The following is a 23,299-nucleotide window of genomic DNA, read 5'->3' as shown; positions in this document are numbered from 1 at the left end:
ATCTAAAAGAAAGTAAAGCCAAGATAGGAAGTTTAAGACTTTTTCTATTTATTAAAATTTATTTTAAGAACCCATAAAAAATAATATAAAATAATATAAAGTACAAGCTCTTAAACCCACATGTTTTTCCCTTATAAAAAGCCCATTTTAAGGATACAGGGATCCCCAAAAACCAAAAAAAAAGACCACCAACCGCATGTTTATTGTTTTCATAATCCATACCTATCCATTTATATATAAAACTATATATATGACTACACTTTTAACCTCGCATTTTCCATTCATATTCCCATTAGGTTTTTCTCTTCATTTTTTTTGTGTAAAGTTCAAGTTTGTCAGGTTTTTTTGTGTATTATTTTTATTTTAAGCCACAGTAGCGCTCTGCAGGTTTTTCACCTCCCTTATGGATATTTTTTTTATATTTTTTTTATTATTTTTATTTTTGGCTTTTCCACCCAGAGAGCTTATTTCTCCTCTATTTTATCACTTTCGGCGGACAAATCCCTCGCTTTTTATGCCTGGCCATTGAAAAAATGTTGTAATCTCCCCAAAAAACACACACTTCTGCACATATTTTACAATCCATAATAAAATCCCAGCAAAACATAAAAAAAATATACAAAAAAAGAACAAAAAAAAAATGGCAAAAGATGGGGAAAAACATTGTAAATATTTGAATGAGACGACGAAGGCGGGTGATAGAAATGGGAATAGAACAGGCAAGGAAGCCAAAAGGGGGGAGGCAATCTGGCAACTAAATGTAACTACGACATCAACTATGCATGGGGCTTACGAGTGTCTGTTTGTGTGCCCCTAAAAAGCATCCTAGAAACACCCTAAAAACCCACCAAAAACCGCCCTAGAAACACCCTAAAAACCCCACCTTTTCCCCTTTTTGAAAAGAGCCAATTGAGTGGAGTTTTCGGTGGCGCGTAATTCGCTAGAAATCTCTGTTTCGAATTCAATCAACTCTGCCGCATTGAAGTCGGCGGCAACTCGACTGCATTTCGGCTGAAAGGACTAATCTGTGCAGGGATGTGCCTCGCTCATGTGCAGACCCGGCAACAGACCTTCCACTCAGCCAAAAAGCGATGAATGTTTGTCTGTTTTGCTGAGTAATTTTCTGGCTAGTTTTGGGTTGTTAAAAAATTAATTTAGAAAAATTTAGAAAGACATTAAAAAGTTATAAATGGGTTTTTTTTTAAATATGTAGATATACAAAGGCTTTAACTAGATATTATTGGGTTATAAATTAAAAAAAAAAAAAAAATTTAAATATATTTTCAAAATAATAATAAAAATAATATTTTTAATTAAAAAAAAATATAAAATATATATTTAAGAAAAAATATCATTTTTAAATCTATTTCTTATTTTTTACCTTTTTTTTGATAAATAATAATTAAAAATAATTATTAGCTGAATTTAAAACCTATTTAAAACTGCTACTTCTGTAAATGTTAACTAAATTAAATAATAATATATTTTTTTTAAATATTTTTTTCCAATTTCTCAACAATTTGTAATATTTAACTTTCCTTTTTTTGTTGTCAATACTAATATTTTTTATAATATATTTTTAACAATTTTTAACATTTAATCTTTTTCATTTTTAAGGCCAACCCTTACCCAAAAGTCGTTAAGTAGCAACTTTCTAAAAATACAACAGCGAAACGCAGACACAGATACCGATTCTGATAGCTCCTTCTGTACCTATACCTATACCATATGTATTCTTGTTACTCCCCCCCTGAAGCCACGCCCCTGCGCCACTTGAATCGATTGAAAGAGTGTCCCAGGGGGGAAGACACACACACAAACACACAGGGAAACAGGAGGAGGAGTATCCGGGAGAGAGAGAGGTCTACTAAGATTGCTTGTGACTCTGAATGACGTCGGAAGTTTTATTGGTTTTGCACACGTCAACGAAATGTTGATCGCAAGAGGGGCAGGCAGCAGGAAGCCAGAGCAAACGGAACAGGATAAAGAGGGGCGCCCGGCAGCAAAAGGGGTTCGTAATGCCATTACATGCATGCCTGAGCCGCCATCGCCAAGGGGGGCTTCTCTGCCTCGGTTGGATGTGTTTTTGCAACATGACTGTTTGTTTTTAAAGTTTTAATCACTGTCAATCGATAGCTACTTATCATGCTGCAGTGCCTGTATCCTGGCGAAAGTCGTATCCTTTGTTGCTCTTGTTTTTTTTTTCGGGTTGCCTCAAACAACATGGTTAAGTCATGGCGGCAAAACTGTCAAACGCACTTTCAGCCAACCAAAAAAAATAAAAAAAAAAGCGAGAAGGAAAATACTCTGGGAGGGAAATCCCTGAAAAGCAGGGGGGCGAGAAAATTCAAAAGAGGTTGGGTTTCTGGTAGAGCAAATGGCGTAAACATGTACAAAATACTTTGGTGCATCGAGCACCCAAAATGCCAGCAAAAATCAACCCGAAAAAAGCAGAAAAAAAACAGAAATTGATAAAAAGCATGAAAGTAAAAAATAAAAAAAAAAAAACTTAAAATCAGCCAACGACAGCGGCAGTAACATTGACAGCCAAGGCGGGGGCGTGGCAACTGCAGGCACCACCGCAATGTTGTTTTCCCATCGATTTTTCTTTCTTTTTTTTTTGGCCACAACCCCAGGGAAATAAATATGTTTTGGGGAAAATCTACAAGTTCAGCAAACAGAACCAAGTGTTGCTGGGAATATTTTAAAATTAAATTTAATTTTGTTGTAGGTTTAATTTAATTTTAAATTAAATTTCTATGGTTTTGTTAGGCTTTTTTGTTGGGTTTTTGAGAGTTCGTATAACTTAAACCGTTTGAGAATTTTAATACAACGTAAAAGGAAAATTCAAATTTAATGTTTAGGAATTACAATTTTTTTAAAATTGAATTTTTTTTTTAATATTTTCTATAATTTCAAATAAATATTTAAAAGCTTATACGTTTCAGCAGCTCTCTCTGTCTTTTAATTTTTAATTTTTTAATTTCAAGACTTTAAATTCTTTTAAAAATTACATTTTTAAATATTTTCCATGATTTCTGTTACGTAAACTTCTTTAAAAAATTAAATATTAAAATTAAATTAAGATTTTTATAAAGTCTCTAAAAGCTTTTACGTTTCAGTAGCTCTCTCTGTCACTTAGCTAAGTTTTTACTTGAAAAATTTAGTGCAATGCTAGCGGAAAAATTCAATTTAATTTTAATTTGAATTAATCCTTATATAAAAATTAAATTTCTATAGTTTTTTTTTATGAGTTCTTAATATATTCAATGATTTTTTTAATAGCTTTTACAGCTCAAACAGCCTCTCTCTTTCTTTTAGAGGTTTTGCCAAATTCCAACTTGGGAATTCTAGTGCGATTCTAGCAGCATTTTACTTTATTATTTAATTTTATTATTTACTTCCTAAAAGTTCTCTTACTGAATTTTTAATAAAAGTTGTTTAACTGATTGGCAAATAGTTATAGAATTTTTTTAAATATTTAAAATTATACATTTTTGTTGATAATTATTTGTTTTCCCCCCAATTTTCACTCTCTGCATTTAAATCATAAACTAAAACTATAAAATCTGTATACTTACGCAGCGTGCAGTGACGGCCATTCCATCCTTGTGAGCAGACGCAGGTGCCATTCTTGCATTGGCCATGTTCCGAGCAACGTGAATCGCACGGCAGCTGGTCGCACAGGTTGCCGGTCCATCCGGAATTGCAACGGCATTTGCCGGACTCACATACGCCATTCCGGCCACAATCCAAACTGCAGACAGCTGTGTACGGGAAATGAGATAGAAATAAAAAATATAGAAATTAGAAGGTTTTATTTAAAGGTATTTAATTAATTTTTTTAGAGAATTTTAACTACCAATTAAAGTTGGCTTATTAAATTACACTTTCTTAAACTCAAACAGCTTGTTTTTCAGATATACTTGTGATAAATATTTGTTCATGTACGCATTTAAATTCATTAAAGCCTCGGCGACACAGTCTCTGGAGGGGAGGGGGCAGGAAGAGACCGAGGAACCATAAAAACAGCATTATAAATGTAACATTTACGTGGTGGCACACTTTGCTAACAAGACTCACACCCCTCCTCCTCCCGCTTTACGCTTTTCCAACTGAGAGCAACTTTTTCCCATGGATTTTCCCCAGCTGGAAATGGTCAAATGTTCTGGTTCACGGGCTACACATTCGCTTCATGTTGGGTTACTTTAGGGATCGAAGCCTGGGACATGATTTGCTTGACTTGTCCTATTCTTTATGGCTTTTAAATTAAGATTTTTGCCAGAGCTTAATCATAAATTTAAGGTTGATTTTCTTGAAGATTTTTTAAAAGAACTTAATAATATGTTTAAGGTTGATTTTGATATAAAAATCTGATTTGGAATTTTTGGTTTTAGATTGCTTTTGAGGGGTGGCTTCACTTTCCCTTCTCTCTTCCAGCTTTAATTTATGGTTTAGTTCATAATCTAAGCTTTTCCGGGGGGTTGTTTTTCCCTGGCTATACTACATGACTTTTGTTAGCAGGCGTAAATTTATTTTATTTGCTTTTTCTTTTTTTGTTTTTCTGGCAGTGCCAACCTGGCGTATTAAATAAATAATGAATTTTTATGAGACTCTGCTTCATTACGCAGGCAGGAGTCGTCAACGTGGGCTACCCCCAATGCCATATATATACACTCGTAAAAATCTTAACCTAAAATCGGTCTAAAAAGTAGCTTTCTTTTAGGGGAAATTTTCTTAATTTAAGGAAAAATTTCTTTTACTTTCAGAGCAACTAAGTCTTAGCACACATCTAATAGCACTCATGGATATAATAACACAAACACACAACACCACATGTGCACACAACTAGCTTTACCTCTGGCCAAGACCAGTCACTTGGTTCCGAAGATGCTAGAGCCAATTGGGAATTATAAGTGTACACATGTGGAATTTTTAGTATTATCAATTTTAGAAGAAATTCGCCATGGTTTTAATGGAAAATTTACAAGCAAAATAAGTGGAATTTGGCTTTCAATTAATACTAAAAAAATTATATTTATAATGCCTTAATTTTATAATGTTTTGGAACCTTTTTCTAAATTGTACATTTTTCTAAATTGTTTTTAAAGTGTATATATGTATCCTATATAGTATGCACCCCATCCCAACCGAATCCTAAACTCTCACTCCCTTAGCTACCTGGCTTCTACCTCCTTTCTGGTGCTAAAAAGTTAAGCAAATTAGGAGTGCGTGCCTCAGCGAGACGTGTCCGTGTCCTTTGGCCTTCGGTGGCATCATAAGCTGCTTGTTTTATTGAGACCCCCAGCTATTGCTCTTGTTCCAATCTCCTGCTTTTGCTCCTGTTCCTGCTCTCCATTATTATGGACCCCGGTTGTGGGCCTAATTGGAAGTCCCGGCTTTATGGCTCAGCATTCCATTCTAATTTCGGGTTTAGTTGTGGCCATAAAACATCATCATATTCGCCAGGAGGAGCCAGGAGTAGCAATATATATATATATCTGACAGATCTCGAGAGTGATTGGACCCCGGCTATATGTACCTGATTTTATGGCTACTATGCTTTAGGGCCACCTTGCTTAGTCTTTTTGTACTATTTAAGGCCACACAATTAGGGTTTTCTTGATAAATTTTCAGGGATTTTAAATGAAGGAAATTTCTAGTTATTTTAAAATCAAGTTTTGACTTCTTTAAAGTAGTTTTGTGTCAGGTTTTCATTAGTTAAAACATTAAACATATTTTTTGAGAAAAGGAATTTCTGGAATTTGAGGTTTACAAGCTATGGTTTGAGATTTACTCACCTTGCGAGCAATCTGGTCCCGTCCAGTGCCTCTCGCAGACACATTGTCCCGTCTCCAGGTCATAGGTTCCATGCTCAGAGCAGCCGGGCAAACACTGATACACCTGCTGGTCAATGGTGCCGCAATCCTCGCCCTGCCAGCCAGCCTTGCAGTAGCATTGGCCGGCGACACAGGTGCCATGTCCGGAGCAGAGTGGGTCCAGGCAGTCGTCTGTATTGATTCCCATCATCATCAGCATCAGGGTCGGGTTTGAAGGGTCAGCATTTGGTTTTTAGGGTGAGAGAAAGAGTACAAAAACGATTGTTAGTCAACACACAAAAAATAGGTAACAGGATCAAGGGATTTATTATAAAGGGGAAGGATTAAGGTAAAGGCTTTTGGAGGTTATGTTATGATTTATGGGTTATATGTTATAAGACTAGGTTTTATAGGTTTTATATATGGATTGTTTTTGGTGTAAATAAATTATGGTTACTACTTTATTTTTAATTTTTGTCTGGACTTGTCTTAATTATTCCTTAAATTATTTATCTAATTTTAGCTTTATTTTTAATGATTTCCTTAAAGTTTGTTTACCTTTAAATAATAATTTTTAAAAATCTAAAAAAAACTCTATTCTTGGTTTATATGCAATATTTCCTCAATAATTTATATGTTTTTAGCTTTATTTATATTTTAATAATTTTTTTTAAACTTGTAAACCTTTAAATATTTATTTTAAAAAAATCTAGAAAACTCAATTGTATAAAAAATATTTTGTATATTTTATTTTTAAAAAAATCTTTACTGTAAACTCTATAAAAAAATATTTATTTCCTTAATTAAATGATTTTTTAATTAATTACCTAATGGCTGGTAATTATTTAAGGCTTAATTTCACTAAGAAAATAATTAAAAATATAAATTGCCCAAGAATAACTTTTTAATTAGATTTAAAAAGGTTTTCTACTGTAAAATCTATTGAAAATATTTATATTCTTAAAGAAATCAAGCTCAAATTAATTCCGTGTGATTCTATTACCTAAAAATAACTATTTTATTAGATTTAGTAAAGTTTTTTTTACTATAAACTCTATTTAAAATATATATATATTCTTAGTGACAGTTTTTGTACCTAAGAATATCATTTTCTATAGGAGATTCTACCTTCTCTATGGGTATTCTACCTTTTCTCTATAGTTTCCACTTAATTCCCCATACAAAACAAGACTCATAGAAAGTCACTTAAATTTACTAATATAATACTATATATCCTCTTGTATATTTTCTTATATATCATTCCATAGAATCTCCCTTATATTCTCCCATATATCCCATATTTGTTGGGGGCATTGAAATCGTGACAGTCGTGGCTAAACAAAAAGCTTTGGCGCTTTGGCTTAGGTGCTCCTCCTCTCTCTCCTCTTTCTCTCCTATTTTCTTTATTTTTTTTCCTTTTGGCCAACTCATACACACACACACACACATGACATGATTAGTATGTTAGACACGTACGAAAGTGGTCATTAAAATGAAATTCCAGTTTAGTTCAAGTTGGTAATTTTGCGCAGTTGTTGCAATTTTTTTTCCACAGTTGTTTTGTTTTTTTGCTTTGACTTTTCTTTCCTTTTTCCGCTCTTTTCTTTTTTCTTTTTTTTTTTTTTCTTTCTGTGGCCTGCTGATATTTTACTTTTCGTGTATGAGAAATATGCTCTCGACATATAAATTCGATTTTATACGTTTTATGTTTGCTCAACGGTTTTTCCTTTACTTCTGACATTTTCTCTGTTTTTTTTTTTTTTTTTTTGTATTTTCTGGCTTCTGTTTCTGTTTCGGATTCTGTTTGTTGTTTGTCCCTGTTTGTTTTTGTTTGTGTATGCCAAGGGTCTCAGGGTTCTCTCCCATATTTAAGTACATAAAAAAAAAATGTGAAAAAAAAGAAACGAAACGAAACGTACAGCAAACACAGACACATTCCACGTATTGTTGCATATTGCATATTTTATGTGCCATTTTTTGTGCTACTTTTACGACAAGGTATATGGGTTTTTTAGTATAAAATACAACCTGAATTTGTTTATGAAATTTCTTGTGAGCATATATTTTAATTAAATTTAAAATTTGCTATAAATCAAATCTTATAACTTTTATTAATTTTTAAAATAAATAAGTATAAAAGTGAAACCTTTTAAAATTATTTTTTAAGTATATCTCCCACACCATTACCCATTTTTTTTAGTTTCTGTCAAATTCCCTCTCTTGGCTGACAAATTATTTAACAATTCTTTGTTTTTACAGCTTTTCCCTGTCCTGTTTTTTCCCCTTTAAAATGCTTCTCGGCTTTCGTTGCCTGCTTTTAAGCTAATTCAAAGTTATCTCCGTGCGAAGAGTTGGTAAAAATTGTTGGCATTTCTTTGCTTCTTTCGCTTTGTCAATTTTCGGGGGCCAGAATATTTTTTTTTGTATATTTTTTTGGGTAGAAGAGGAACGGTGGAGGTGTCGGCATAATAACTGAAATATTTTGGCATCCACTTGGACCGTCGACGTTGTCGTTGGGTCCCTTTTTGCCCAACGTCCACCACGTGTCCTTGTCCAAGGCTCTGTGGTGTCCTTATCGGGCAGTGTCAACATGGCCCCGGAACCGAGAGGCCTGGCTCCAAATTGCAAACAAGGCAAATAAATAATTTTAGCATTTTTATGCCAAGTCAGCGGAAGGCAAACACTGAGCGAAAATTAATAAGCTATTAATATAAAAAAAATATATATTTAAAAAAAAATACTAGAGGGAACTCGAAGAGTAAGACTTTACCAATCTCTATTTTTCTGTCTTTTTAAATTTAAATTTAATTAAAATTTAATGAATAAACCCCTCTTACATTTTAGTGTATTTTTTGAAAAAAAAAAAGTCCTTGACACTTACGTTGATCGCAATAGGGTCCTTTCCATCCACGCTCGCAGTGGCATTCGCCCTCGATGCAGCGTCCATGGCTGGAGCAATTGGGCACCTCGCATTCGCCCACTGGAATGTCGCACTCGGCGCCCTTCCAGCCCTCCTCGCAGTGGCAAACACCGCCGCCATAGTGTCCATGGGCCGAGCACAGGACGGGACAGACGCCTGTAAAAATGGAAAATGGTACAAAATTAGTGAAAAAGCTTAACAAAAAACAAGAAAAACCCGGCGAGTTTTGGGGTCAGTCTGTGGGAAAATAAAATAAAATCAAAAGGAAAAGAGGCTCTTGATAAAGGTAAAATAATACTAAAAAAAATATACAAAATAATACCAAAATACGATTAAAATAATACTACAACAATAACAACAAGTAATACCACAATTTAACAATAATAATACAAATAAATTCGTCAACCCTACATAATTAGTACTCCAATAATACTAAAAAAACATATCACTACATTACAAAAATATTTCTAAAATATTCCAACAATACAACAACACTACAAACTAAAAAAAATCTTTAGAAAACAGTGCAATAATAGAAAAAATAAAACTATAGTTGTATTAAAAATTACAACAATACAACAACAAAATTACAACAATACAACAGCAATATTACAATGCAACAACAATATTACAACAATATTACAACAACACTACAACAATACCACAACAGTACAACCACAATATAACAACAATAGAATATTAACAAATTATAACGAGAAAAAAAAAAAAGGAAAAAAAGACTGGTAAAATCAAAACACCCAAAAAACTAAAACTTAACCTAAATAATTAACCCCATAAAATAACTTTAACACTTACTCTTCGAACAATCCACGCCCTGGTAGCCATCAATGCAGTCACACTTGCCCAGGTAACAGCTGCCACGTCCAGAGCAATCATTCGGACAGGTGGTGCTAACACCCTCGGCCTCCTCGGCCAGCAGGGACACCGAATGGGCAACCAACTCATCGTTATAGACCGATATGAACCATAGACCCGTATCCAGATACTGCAGCAGGGACACATTCACCGTCATGGCGTCCACATCGAGAGCGGGCAGACCGGCATCGCCAGCGGATCTCTTATTGAGCCAATGGCTACCCTGCGGCTTGCCGATCCTCTGCAGATGCTGCTTGGCCGTATCTAGCGGTGTCTCCACATCGTAGGCCTCACTCGATTCAAAGCTGTGGCTCTCATCCAGCTCGGAGTCCTCTCGATCGTGTTCTTCCAGTAGACGACTCCGGTCGCGCTCCTCCTCACGAAACAGTTCCACATCTTGTTGGCCACCGGCGGCAATGGAGTTCATGGATCCGTTGGAGCTGCGACGATGTCGCAAATGGCTATCAAGACGTCCGCCCTTGATGAACTCCACAAAATCATGCTGCGTCACGGACGGGGCCACATTGCGGCGGGAATAGACCGCAAAGTGGGCGCCCCAGGGCAAAGTAAAGTTGAATCTGATAAAGGCCGGATGCTTGTTGCGGAATTCCAAAGTCCAGAACTGATAGGCGGGTATGGTGGCATGGTAGGCCTCGTTGAACTCCTTCAGCTCGACGACGCCGCCAAGCTGCGGCTGCAGCGCCTGATGGTGATGATGGCCGCCAGCCAGTCCTCCGTTTGGCTGCAGCAGCTGACCACCGCCCAGTCCGCCATTTAGGCCACCGTTTGAGCCGGCTATGCCGCCGCCGTAGGTGAGTTGCTGGTGATCCTGCAGCTGGGTATTCGTGGCATCCAACGGTGTCAGCGGCTGGTTAATCGAATGCGGCTGCTGTTGTTGCAGCAGCAGTTGCTGCTGAATGCCCGCATTGCCACCGACTCCGCCAACTCCATTGTTACCCGACGCCGCATTCAACCCGTTCTGATGGTTGTGATTGTGGTCCGAGGTGCTGGTCTGGATCGATTCCTCTGTGGGATAGGCGGTGGCCACACCCTTCTCATTCGCCTTGGCCAGGCCGCCGCGCAGGTCGTGGGGCTGTGACTTGACGTCCTGCACTAGGATGCAGTTGGTGCTGTCCATGTTCGGCTTCATTGAGTTGACTGCTGCAAGGGATCAGAAAAAAGGGGGGGGGGGGGGGGGGGGGGGGGGAAAGGAGATTAGAAAATGATCTAGCAAAGAAATTAAGTTTATTATTATTATCGATATTTATTATATAAACATGGATATTATTATTAATATTATTCATATGCTGAAAAATACGCTTTTTGTATAGACTTGAAAATTGTTTTTTAAATTTTTTTGATGTTTATCGATATTAAGAAATTTTTTAGAAATTTATATTTTATCGAAATATCGATAATACCGATTATTAGTGATTTTTTCTGCCACTTTTTTGTGTTATTTAGATGTTTCAATTCGATAAACAAATTTTTTTTTGTATATCGATATTTATCTAGGAAATCGATATTTTGGCCTCCTAAGTATATTTAAGATTTAAAAGCATCGACTTTTAAATGCATTTGAAATTAAATAATTATATTCAATTGACAAAAATATATTTATGCTTTAACTAAATATTGATTTATCGATTATTTAAATATATTAAATGCAATTCCATTATATCGCCACCTATAGCCATTATATCAGCTTGTCATAATGCAAATTTAAATTTTAAAATAATGAATGTCTCCTTGTATTTATAGACATTTTATAAAATATATATATATATTGAATATTTCTTGCGTCAAAAAGTGCAATTAAGGTTCTGAATTATGCCTGTTCCGATGAAACAGCATATAGCTGCTGCTTTGCGTTCGTCTTGGCTGGATTTTCGATTCGGCTTTGGCCAAATGTGCGCCCATAAATCGACAGAGACGGAGACAGAGAGACAGAAAGAGAGAGAAGAGCCAGCGTAGAGAGAGATGGTAATAAATTTTGGTCCTCATGCTGCCATTCGGGCCAAGAGAATCGCAATAATGTCTTCTGTGGTGCTGTAGTTGGTGGCTTCAGCTGCTGCACCGCCCTGTTTTTCACACATAAATTTTGGCATCATATTTTAACGCCATATTAATATGCACACGAGTATAAATCAAAAACTACCCCACACACTAGCACACCAGCACACACACAAGCACACACACACACACACAGAGAAAGTGGCCGTTGTTAACACGTTTGCATTTTGCTTGGGCAAAATGGAGGCAGGTCCTGGCTATCGTTTATCGATAACTATGGCCAGCAATTTATGGCCATTTGGCAGTGGGAATGCGGCGCCAGCAGGTCCAGGACCTGGCCAGCAGGACATGCGAAAAAAAAAAAATCGAGCCAAATGATTGAAGGACTGAAGCTGAAAAAACTGGCTTAAGCTTGCAAGTTCTTTAGTAGGATTTTTTTTAAACTACTTATTTATTATTTAATATATTTTCTGGTTTAATTATTGTTTAAATAAATTATTTAATGTGCTAATAAATTTATTTATAATTTTCCAAACCAAATAAAAGATTGATTTCAAATCTTTAATATTTTCTATCCCCTTTCTTGTTATTTCTGGCGAATTTTTTTTGGAACCCCCTATTTTTGCTTATTTAATATATTTTAAAAATATTATTTTCCGTTTTAAATTTTACTTAAATTAATTATTAAATATATTTATAAACCTAAGAAAAAATTAATTTCAGATTTGTAAAATATTTTCTATCCCCTAAGAAAATTCTTGTAGCTAAACCTTTACCCTAGAGAATTTGCCTGAAACTGAAGGATTCCCAATGATGTATTTTTAGTACACCCTTTTTCTTTTTTGTTAATTTTTCTGACAGCTTCAATCGCGTCATCAATCACCAGACACCCACCCAACCATCATCGAGTGGCTCAAATCATCTCACAGGAAAAACCCTGGCGAGCAATTAACCATAAAGCGGTATATCGATCGAAATTATGCTAATGGGACATATTCGACATGGCTTTATACATACATATATAAATAGAGTCTATATACAGTGCAAATAAATATATACTGGCTACCGATTCCAATTTCAATTCCAGGAACAGGACACAAAACCAATTCAAGGGAAAATAAGGAGAATATTGAAGGAATACGGCGGGTATCATTAATAAATTAAGAGCTCTCCTCGGCCCAGTTGGTTCTATTAAGTTAACAAGCTTTTCATTCGAGTGTCCTGGCCTGGCCTGGCCAAACCCCCCTCTCCATAATAACAAACAATGGGAGAATTTCCTGGCCTTCTTTTGGGTTTTGGTTTCGGGTTTCCCATCCCCCCTTCAAACGGTTGTTTCTTGTGCACCAATTAAATTTGATTACAATTTGGTTTTCCCCCCCACAAAATATATATAGATCCATTCATTACCACCCCTCCCGTGTTTTTACTCTCGCTAATTGTTGTTTAGTTAGTTTTCTTTTTTTTTATGAGACTAGCAAAGAAGCCAAGCTAAAGTTGTATACATTTTTTTAGACATCTTAGGGGGGAGACAGAGAGGAAAATAAAAAAATATATATAAAATTTATAACATATATATAAAATATAAAAAAAATATAGAAAATATTAACAAAAATATAGAAAATATAAAGAAAATATATAAAAAAAAATATAAAACGTTTTAAAAAAATATAGAAAATATAAAAAAAAAAATATGGAAAGTATAAAAAAAATATAGGAAATATAAAAAAAATATAGAAAATATAAAAAAATATATATAAAATATAAAAAAATATATATAAAAGGTTATTCTTACATATTTTAAATAATTACATATAAATACCATATGTAGTATATATACTAATTTTACTATAATTTGTGTATATTAAAATTATTAAAATATATAAAATATAGAAAATCCATTTAATTCTCTGACTTTTTATTTTACTTTTAATAAACCTTAAAAACAGACCTAAAATCCTCATAAAAAAAACCATAAAATTGTTATATATTTTATTGCGGTGCATCTGCACATCATTAGTGTGACATATGCCGCCCTCGATTTCCTCGATTTCTCCCCCCACTCCCCTCCACTTCTTGTTTAACTTTCTTTTTTTTATTTTTTTAGCATTTTTCCATTTTCCCCACATAACACACACACACACACAGAGCACTCCTTTGGCTTTATTTTTAGACCCACTCGAGTGAGTTCTGCTCCAGTTGCTGCCTTTGGCTGAAAGGCTCAAAGGGTGTGCAACGGATGTGTTCGATTAATTATTTCCGCCTCCTGCGAAGTGGGCAATAACTTTAGAAGCTCTCCCCCCGCTGCCCTCGTATACACCTAGCTAGCCAGGCCATGAATAAAAGAGTTCTCGACTAATGAGACACATCATCAGGTCTTGGCCCTGGCCACACTTTTGCCTAATTGCTCCAGCCGGGTTAGAAAACTACGACGACATCACCGAAAACTAGGGCCATGTCCAAGAGTCCCAGAGTCCAAGAGTCCAGTGTCAGGGTCAGGGCTTTTCCAGAGGCAGGAAAATTTATGAAACATTTTCTTAATTGCACTTCCTTGAGGAAAATAATTTATTTAAACGACATGCGCACACCTTTGGCTGAGGGGAGAGAGAGAGACGATAGAAAGGCGGCGCCACGCCCTCTGGCCATTACAGCTGCCAGTGACAAATGTCCTTTTTCGTGTGTGTGTGTGTGTGTGTGTGTGTGTGTGCAAGTGTGCCAGTGTGTGTGTGTGCATTTCGTTTTGTTTTGTTTTGTGTAATTTAAATTGAAATGTCTTTCAATATGTTTTCTGGACTTCTGCACAGGATTCCCACAGAAAAGCTTCATTTTATTTGGTAAAATTTGCAGTTTTAAAGGATGGCAAAATATAAGCAAATCGATATATAACGATATAAAACGATATTTAAAATATATTAAATATTTATGTAGTATTTTTATATGCTTATGGAACACATAAAAATAACCTCTCTTGTTTTTAACTTTAAAAAAAACTTTAGCTTTTACCGATATTTTTTTAGAAATATTTTTTTTTTTCGATAAATATTATCGGCATTTTCAATATTTATCGATATCATACCATTTTTTTCAAATTAATATTTTTTCAATTATTTTCAAACATTTTCTTCTACAGCTTCCTAGCCTCCCTTTATTATTTTCAAGTTTTAAACAGAAAATTGATTCCATTTCTAAATTTCACCGCCTTTTTCCTCCTTTATTTTAAATGATTTTAATGCCAACGCATTAATTGAAACCGCCTGTGTTTTTGGTGTGTGTTTTCCTCAAATTTCTCATGTTTTTGCGGAGGAGCCAAACACACACAAGCACACACTGGCACACACACACACACACACACATTCTTTGGCTCGGAATTTTCGCCTCAATTCTCGTCCATTGCTAATTGACTTTCTTTGTTGCGGTTGTGCGTGACGTTCGCATTTCCGGATGATTGGCCCCTCCGCTTGGCCACGCCCTCCCTCCCCCTCTGGGCATGTTTACCATTTACCATTTTTCATCTACCATTTACATCCACCATTTACCCAAAAATACAACAAAAACAACACGAAAACAAAAACAAAAAATGAGGAAAAAGGAAACACAAAATGCGAGCAGGACAATTTCCGAGTGCTTTGCATAATTCGCTAGGCTAGGCTAGGCTGGGCTAGCCAGGGCACATACAAAAGAGAAGGAAACCGCAGAAAAATGAACAATTCCATTCACTAATTGGCAGCTCGCCTGGGTACAGTGAAGCCCCCGGAATCGGACAGCGTTTTGTTGTGCTGTTTTGTTGTGCATTTGACAGGACACATTGCGGTTTTGGCGTTTGTCTATGGCTGAAATTGAAAAATAGCCAGGACGAAAGTCAATTACCGAAACGAAAACGATGAGAATGTGTTGTCAGTTTTTTTCAAGGAAAATATTCAATTCAAATGTTTTGTAAGTAAGAAATATAAGAAAAGTAAAAGTAACATTTCTTGGGAATTTTTAAGGATATTTAGTGTAAGGTTTAATGGAAATAATATAACAATCAATTTAAGGGAAGTAAGGCAATAAATAATTTATTATATTTATTTTTTGAATTATATTTCCTTTTAAAAACCAAACAAAAATTATTTAAAATTATCTGGAAAAATATTAAGAAATTCCCTACATTTTTTTGAGAAGGACATTTACCTAAGGAAAATTAAAAAAAATATAAAAATTAAGAGTAGTAACTCAATAAATTAACAATAAATTGTATTAACTTAGTCTTGAATTATATTTCCCTTTAAAAACCAAACAAAGACCCTTTAAAATGATCTCAAACTCCCACCTAAAACTAACAATTGTATCAACCAGGACTCCCAATTTTTCGCCACAGAACCCTCTCCCTCTCTCAATCGCTGCTGAGTGAGTAATTAACCCTACTACTTAGGGGCCAAACCCTGTTAGTTAGTTACTCAGTTAGTTAGTTACCTTTCGAGCAACCAAGACGACGGCTTCCTCCTGCTGTTGTTGCCGTAATAACTGCTGGCATAATCGGCTTATGGTCAGCTAAGAACACGGCTGAATATCCCATAGATACCTATATATATATTTATATATATATATATATATATACTCCCAGATACATTGCAATTTTCGGGCAACTTCGCCCCCTCCTCACAGTGCATCTAATTTAAGCTGGGGGCGTGGCTCTTGGGGTGGCGATGAGAAAAACCGCAACACAGAGAGCCAAAGGCAGCAACAAATTAAATTTCCAGCAAACCGCAACGCAAAGTGAAATGAAAATAAAATCGCATAAACTACAAGGCCAGCTGCTGTAAATGACAACGCCGATAAGATGTTAAAGGAGTGGGGGGGGGGACAGGAGGAGTTTGGGTCAGTTGGGTGGGTGAAAAACTCAGATGGAAAGCAGAACGCAGGACAGCACAGAATAAGCCCCATGGGGTCATAGTAAAATAGTAAAGGCAACAAAAGCAGCAGGGCAGTAAGGCATGCAACCACACACACACACGCAGAGGAGGCGGTGTGGGTGGTCAGGGGTGATGTGCAGCAAGAGGGGCTTATCAAGAGGGCTATGGCTATGGAGTTTCCACACAGATGGATGCACGAACGCACTTGGCCATTTGGCACTGGCCAAAGGCACTTCAAAAAAAAGGAATAAAAAGTAAAAAATCGAAAAAAAAAAAAATATATTTAGAATAATTAGTTGGGAATTATAACCAAGTGATTTATTATAAAAATATTATATTATATTATTATTATTATATTATTTTATATAACTTATTAATTTTATTATATTATTATTATTATATTATTTTATATAAATTATTAATTTTATTTTATTATTATTATTATATTTTATATAAATTATTACTTTTATTTTATTCATAAAATATAAATATTAATATTAATTAAAAATTATTTAATATTAATTAATCAATTTTAAAACCCTTTAATTTTTATCTCAACTATATACCATATTTTTCTGTTAGTGTAACCCCCATAGAGGTAGCTAAAGTCCGTCCGGCCTCCAGCTGGGCTGTGAAACAGTGCATATCGAATGAGTTTCCGATAGTTATCCGCTTAAAAATCGATTAACCTATTTCCGATAACTACTGCAATGCGCATCCTGAAAGAGCCAGCTGCCAGTCAAGCATATTAACTGCTGTCTGTCTGTCTATATGTCTGTCTGTCTGTTTGGTTGTCTGTGGCTCTGTCTTTGTCTCTTTCTCTGTGACTATCTCCTTCTCTCTCTCTCTCTCTCTCTCTCTCTCTTGTGCTGCTTTTGTTGTGATAGAAAGTGGCACATTTGTAAATCGCTGGGCAAACATTTATGCAACTTTATGGGCGGTTGCTGCTGCTGCTGCGGTTGCACTTGTCTCTCCTTTTGCACACTGCTGACATTGCGGCCGATTATCGGTACAGATATGACAGCTGCATGCTGAGATCAGAATGCTATATGTGCTGGTGTCTGCTATAAGAATTTTCCAAACAATATGATGGGCTGATTTAAGGGACTTTTTACTGCTTACTTAAATGTGGTTTTAAATATTTCTTAAGAACTATTTTTATTTATTTTTGTGTTTCTTTAATTATCTGCATTTGTTTTTGGCAATTAGCCATGTTTTATTAGCTTGTTTATTTAATTATTTGCATTTTTAACTTGTTTTATGGCCTTTGAAGCCTTATTTTACCTTACCCCAAAAAGTAGGCAATGAAAAATTGCAGTCGTATACTTGATTTCTTTTGAAAGCTAAATTGTGCTGTTTCTTTGTTATTTATGAGTCTAAAATTTATTTTAAAATATTATTTAACAAATTAAAATACTCTTTTTATTAATTTAATAATTTTTAAGGCTTATAACTCACCCTTTAAACTTATTTCATAGCTATTTAGACTCTCGTTTCCCTCAGCCCCCGTAAGTAGGCAATGGAAATTTGCAGTCGTATTTTTGTAGAATTGTTTAGACTTGTTTATGCTTGTTTATACTTGCTTATATTTGTATATACTAGCTTATACTTGCAGTCGTATACTTGATTTCTTTTCAAATGGAAATTCTGCAGTTTTTTATACAAAATATATATTTTTTTAAATTCCCTGAGGAATTTTTATAAATTATTTATTAATTTTCTTCATTATAAACCCAATATCCAACCCCTTAGCTTGCCTTAAATCCCTCATTTCACTTTTAAAAAAATATTTCAGCCTTATTTTCACAGCTTTTTGTGTTAATTTACGCCTTGGCCTATCTTCCATCATCTCATCATCATTATCATCAATTGGGGCGATTGTTTGTCTTGGGGGGGAGGCGTGGCCATTTGCCATATGCAAATCAAATTAAAGAGAACAACTCGTGGAGAGGCTGACAAGGCAAACAACATACAGCAGCAGGAGCAGCATCAGCACACAAGGCAGAGCAGCTTGTCAGTCTGTTAATTAACTGACAATGGATCCTGAGATGGCTGGGTATATACATATATACATATGTACATATATGTAGCTGTATATATCTGAAAATATTTTTAAATAACTCAAAAAGGCACCCTCAAGTGTTTGCTAAAATCCACACTTTCTCGCTTAATTAATAGAAAATTATTGTGCAAACAGGGGGGGCACAAGATATTAGCAAAAAAAAAAAAACATATATTTATATAAACTCATTTCTGGTTCACCTGTTAGTCCTGTGTCTTGGGCCCCCACACACACACGAAAAACTATTCAACCATAAAACGACCCCCAAATAAGCGTGAAAAGACAGAGGCGAAGCGTAAATTCATTTACCACACACACACACATACAGTCTCTCACAAAAGCTTTTTACACAAATGAGTTTATGGCGGTTAGAATGGGGGCTAAGTTTTTCCCGCAGACTGGAAGCTGTGAGAGAGAGCGAGGGGCGCCACAAAAATTAATACATTATTTTTAAAAGATAAATTTCCAGCATGTGCTTGGTCCTGGCTGCTGCCAACAATTAAATCAGTGAAATCCACACGCAGCAGCAGCAGCCGAAAAATGCCACCCCTGCTGCCACAAAATGTTCACAACTTTTCAACTTAAATTCATTTTGTGCCAAAAAACCAAAAAAGTCTGGGCTGCGGGGGGGAACCTCACACACATATATATATATCTACATATACATATATATTTTTGTAAATTTGTATATATCTTACTCGTGGCTGTGTTGTAAATTTGTTTTCGTTCACTTGCAATGCTTTGTGTGACACCGCCGCAGCCCCACCCCCCCAAACCATCATCAACAACCTTGAGGCCCAACCCCCACCCCAAGGCACCCCCTCCTCCATCCTCCTTCCCCCCCCGTAAACAAGCCGCAGCTTTTAGCCAACTGTAAATCAGTGCCTCCGACTCTCAAGCAGCTGCTGCCGCTGCCGCTTCTTCTACGTAGATAATAAATTAAACGCAGGGAGAAAGTGAGAAAGGCGGTGGGGAAAATCAAGGAGAAAGTGCGGGAAAACCCAGAGTGAGAGAGAGGGCGAGATGAGTGGCTTGAATTTGAAATGGTTTGGCACAAACAAACAAGTCCGGGGGATGGATGATAAAGCGCCAAAAGCTGTCAGCTGGAGACACAAATATACATTTTACGTAAGACAAGAAAGGAAACTAACTTCGGGAAGCCGAAATTTGTATACCCTTGCAGTTTGCCATAGGATCCTTCATTCAATCAAAAATTCATCATAACTAAGCCAAAAAATCATCAAATTCAATTCGGAGAGCTTTTTCTGTGCTATTTTTTTCCAGATAAACAAATCTGCATACTAAATTTCACATTTTAAAATTTGGAAATTTTTGCCTATTTTTTCTTTGACAATTGAACCATTTTAAGAACTCAAAAATACAAAAAAAAAATTTTCAATGTTTTTCTTCTTAACTTGGCTAGATCGACTCCGCTTTTTGTGCTGATCAAGAATATATATGATTTATTGGGTCGGAAATGAGTCCTTCCCTGATTTTTAGTCTTCGGACTGAAATTATTATACTCCTTAAGGTGTATTAAATTTTAAATATTTATTCATAATTTTATATGATCATTTTTGGGCTTAAAAATTCAATACCTAAGCCAAAAATGCATTAAATTCAATTCGGAAAGCTGTTCTAAGTTAGTTTTTTTAAGGTTAATAAATCTGCATATAAAGATTACAAATTTAACCAGTTTAAAATTTTTCGATTTTTCTTTACCTCCTTAAACAATAAAATTAAACATAAAATTAAAAAAAAAAATAAAAAATTTTAATTTTCTTGCAAACATGTCTAGATCGATTCTGTTTTTAATGCTGATCAAGAATATATATAATTTATAGGGTCGGAAATGAGTCCTTCTATAATTTTTAGTCTTCGGACTGAAATTATAATACTCCTTAAGGTGTATTAATTTTTAAATATTTATTCATAATTTTATATGATCACTTTAGGGCTTAAAAATTCAATAACTAAGCCAAAAATGCATTAAATTCAATTTGGAAAGCTGTTCTGAGTTAGTTTTTTTATGGTTAATAAATCTGCATATAAAGATTACAAATTTAACCAATTTAAAATTTTTCGATTTTTCTTTACCTCCTTAAACAATAAAATTAAACATAAAATTAAAAAAAAATAATAAAAAATTTTAATTTTCTTGCAAACATGTCTAGATCGATTCTGTTTTTAATGCTGATCAAGAATATATATGATTTATTGGGTCGGAAATGAGTCCTTCCCTGATTTTTAGTCTTCGGACTGAAATTATTATACTCCTTAAGGTGTATTAAATTTTAAATATTTATTCATAATTTTATATGATCATTTTTGGGCTTAAAAATTCAATAACTAAGCCAAAAATGCATTAAATTCAATTCGGAAAGCTGTTCTAAGTTAGTTTTTTTAAGGTAAATAAATCTGCATATAAAGATTACAAATTTAACCAGTTTAAAATTTTTCGATTTTTCTTTACCTCCTTAAACAATAAAATTAAACATAAAATTAAAAAAAAAAATAAAAAATTTTAATTTTCTTGCAAACATGTCTAGATCGATTCTGTTTTTAATGCTGATCAAGAATATATATAATTTATAGGGTCGGAAATGAGTCCTTCTATAATTTTTAGTCTTCGGACTGAAATTATAATACTCCTTAAGGTGTATTAATTTTTAAATATTTATTCATAATTTTATATGATCACTTTAGGGCTTAAAAATTCAATAACTAAGCCAAAAATGCATTAAATTCAATTTGGAAAGCTGTTCTGAGTTAGTTTTTTTATGGTTAATAAATCTGCATATAAAGATTACAAATTTAACCAATTTAAAATTTTTCGATTTTTCTTTACCTCCTTAAACAATAAAACTAAACTAAATTAAAAAAAATATTTAATTTTTAATTTTCTTGCAGACATGGCAAAATTGACTCAGCTTTTAATGCTGATCAAGAATATATATGATTTATAGGGTCGGAAATGACTCCTTCACACACTTTTGACTAAAATTATAATACCCTGCAAGGGTATAAAAATGGGAAATAAATCTATAAATTAAATATTTAATTTCTTATTTAAATTTATTATTTATTTCAAAAAAATTAGTAATTATTTAATACATTTATTATATATTTTTTCATATATTTATTAATTAATTATTAAATTTATTCATGTTTTCAATAAAATATCAAGAAATGCTCAAGGTTTTGAAAACATAATACTTTATTTAGAAGCAAAAAACTAAAATTTTTACTTAAAAAATATAAATTACTTGTTATTTTTTAAATTATTTATATTTAAAAAAAATCCCAAGAAATTTTGAATGTTACAACTTAACAAAAACAATAAAATAAATAAAAAAAATTATTAAAAATAAATATTAAAAACCCCCTACGAATTTTCTAGATTTTCTAAACTATATTTAAAAGCATAAAACTTAATAAATTAATTAATTAATAATTAAATCAATAGTTTTCCCCTCCTAAAATCAAAATTCTATCAAATTTTGTCTTGTAAAAACTCAAATCACCTAATTTTCCCATAAATTCCAACCTTCAATTAATAAATAAACAATTTTCACAAGTTTTCCAGCAAAGAAAACTTGTTTACCTGAACGCAAATCACTCACAAAACCGACAAGGAGCACTTTTCTTCCTTATTTTTTTTTACTAAAAAGAGAATTTCTGCCACATAAAATTAAATGCCTTCGCGTAAGATTTATCAAAAGAAAGAGACAGACAACAAAAAAGAAAGAAAGAAAAACTCTAGGAAAACCCGTGTCGGAAAATGTGGAGAAAAAGGGGTAAAGTAACCTGCTCTGCCCAGCAGCCCAGATGTCGACGCACAGACGCTAAAAGTGTCCAAAAAGTTGTGCCAATGTTTCACTAGATAAAATGCCAGGGCACCAGAGGCCACCGCAGGAAAATTTTCTAGTAAAGGAGAAGGAGGATGAGAAGGACCGACCGAGCAGGGTAGCTGTCAAAGAAGGGGGGATGGAGCAGGAGAAAGGACAACTAGGAGGACCTGGCAAGGTGGCTGAGGCGGCGTCGTCATCGTCGCCATTGCCGTCAACGATGGGGTTGCCGCCTCACAGCCAACCGTCAACCCTTTTGTTTCAAATTAAAATTTACATATTTTAATGTGCAAAGTTTTTGCCAGAGGAACACAACAACAACAACAAACAACAACAACAAACACGAACAAAAATGGAAGTGTTAAAGTGGAGGAAAAGCCAAGGGTTCGCCAGAGCAGAAAAGAGAAATGGCCAAAAAGAATTAAATTGACCTGTAAATATAATTTGAAAGGCAGCAACAGCAACAGCACAAAACGTGTTTAATTATCAAGTTGTAAACAAAAAACAGCAGGAAAAACCAACCAACTGAATGGGGGGGAAAATGGGAAATGGATGTGGGAAGCAGGAAGCATCATCATCATCATCACCATCATCATCCTTGGAATGTGGCAAGTGCAACTTTTTTGCCAAAAAAACATTAAAAAGCCATTTTCATATTTGTTATCAATCCAGGTGAGATTTAACGGGGAAAAAAGCAACAGTAGGAACTACTTATATAACCGGAAATAAATTAAAAGTCTAATTTAAATAAAGTATTAATCAATTGACATTTATAGTTATTTTTAATAATATTTAAAATTACTTTTAGGGGTCAGTAAATCTTGGAAAATATATAAATAAATTCAATAAATTCAATTACAAATTGAATTCGA

At 34.4% G+C, this 23,299-nt stretch overlaps 1 protein-coding gene across 5 annotated transcripts in view; it reads right to left on the bottom strand.

Annotated features, from left to right (window-relative positions):
* The window catches only part of Ten-a (tenascin accessory), a 176,664-nt gene that overhangs the window by 48,170 nt on the left and 105,195 nt on the right, over positions 1-23,299 (bottom strand). For all 5 annotated transcript variants that reach the window (XR_011445486.1, XM_070287770.1, XM_070287771.1 and 2 more), the window contains 4 exons: positions 9,556-10,776; positions 8,701-8,895; positions 5,802-6,011; positions 3,582-3,767 (listed from right to left, as the gene is read on the bottom strand). Coding sequence is in view for 4 of the 5 variants with exons in the window: in XM_070287770.1 (XP_070143871.1) it covers positions 3,582-3,767; positions 5,802-6,011; positions 8,701-8,895; positions 9,556-10,776 (1,812 nt within the window). In the remaining variant the exon portion in view is untranslated. The remainder of the gene's footprint in view (positions 1-3,581; positions 3,768-5,801; positions 6,012-8,700; positions 8,896-9,555; positions 10,777-23,299) is intronic.

This window comes from Drosophila kikkawai, chromosome X, assembly GCF_030179895.1.
Source record: "Drosophila kikkawai strain 14028-0561.14 chromosome X, DkikHiC1v2, whole genome shotgun sequence".
NCBI classification, from domain to species: domain Eukaryota; kingdom Metazoa; phylum Arthropoda; class Insecta; order Diptera; family Drosophilidae; genus Drosophila; species Drosophila kikkawai.
The sequence above is the reverse complement of the archived record's forward strand: the minus strand, read 5'-3'. Positions and strand labels throughout refer to the sequence as shown.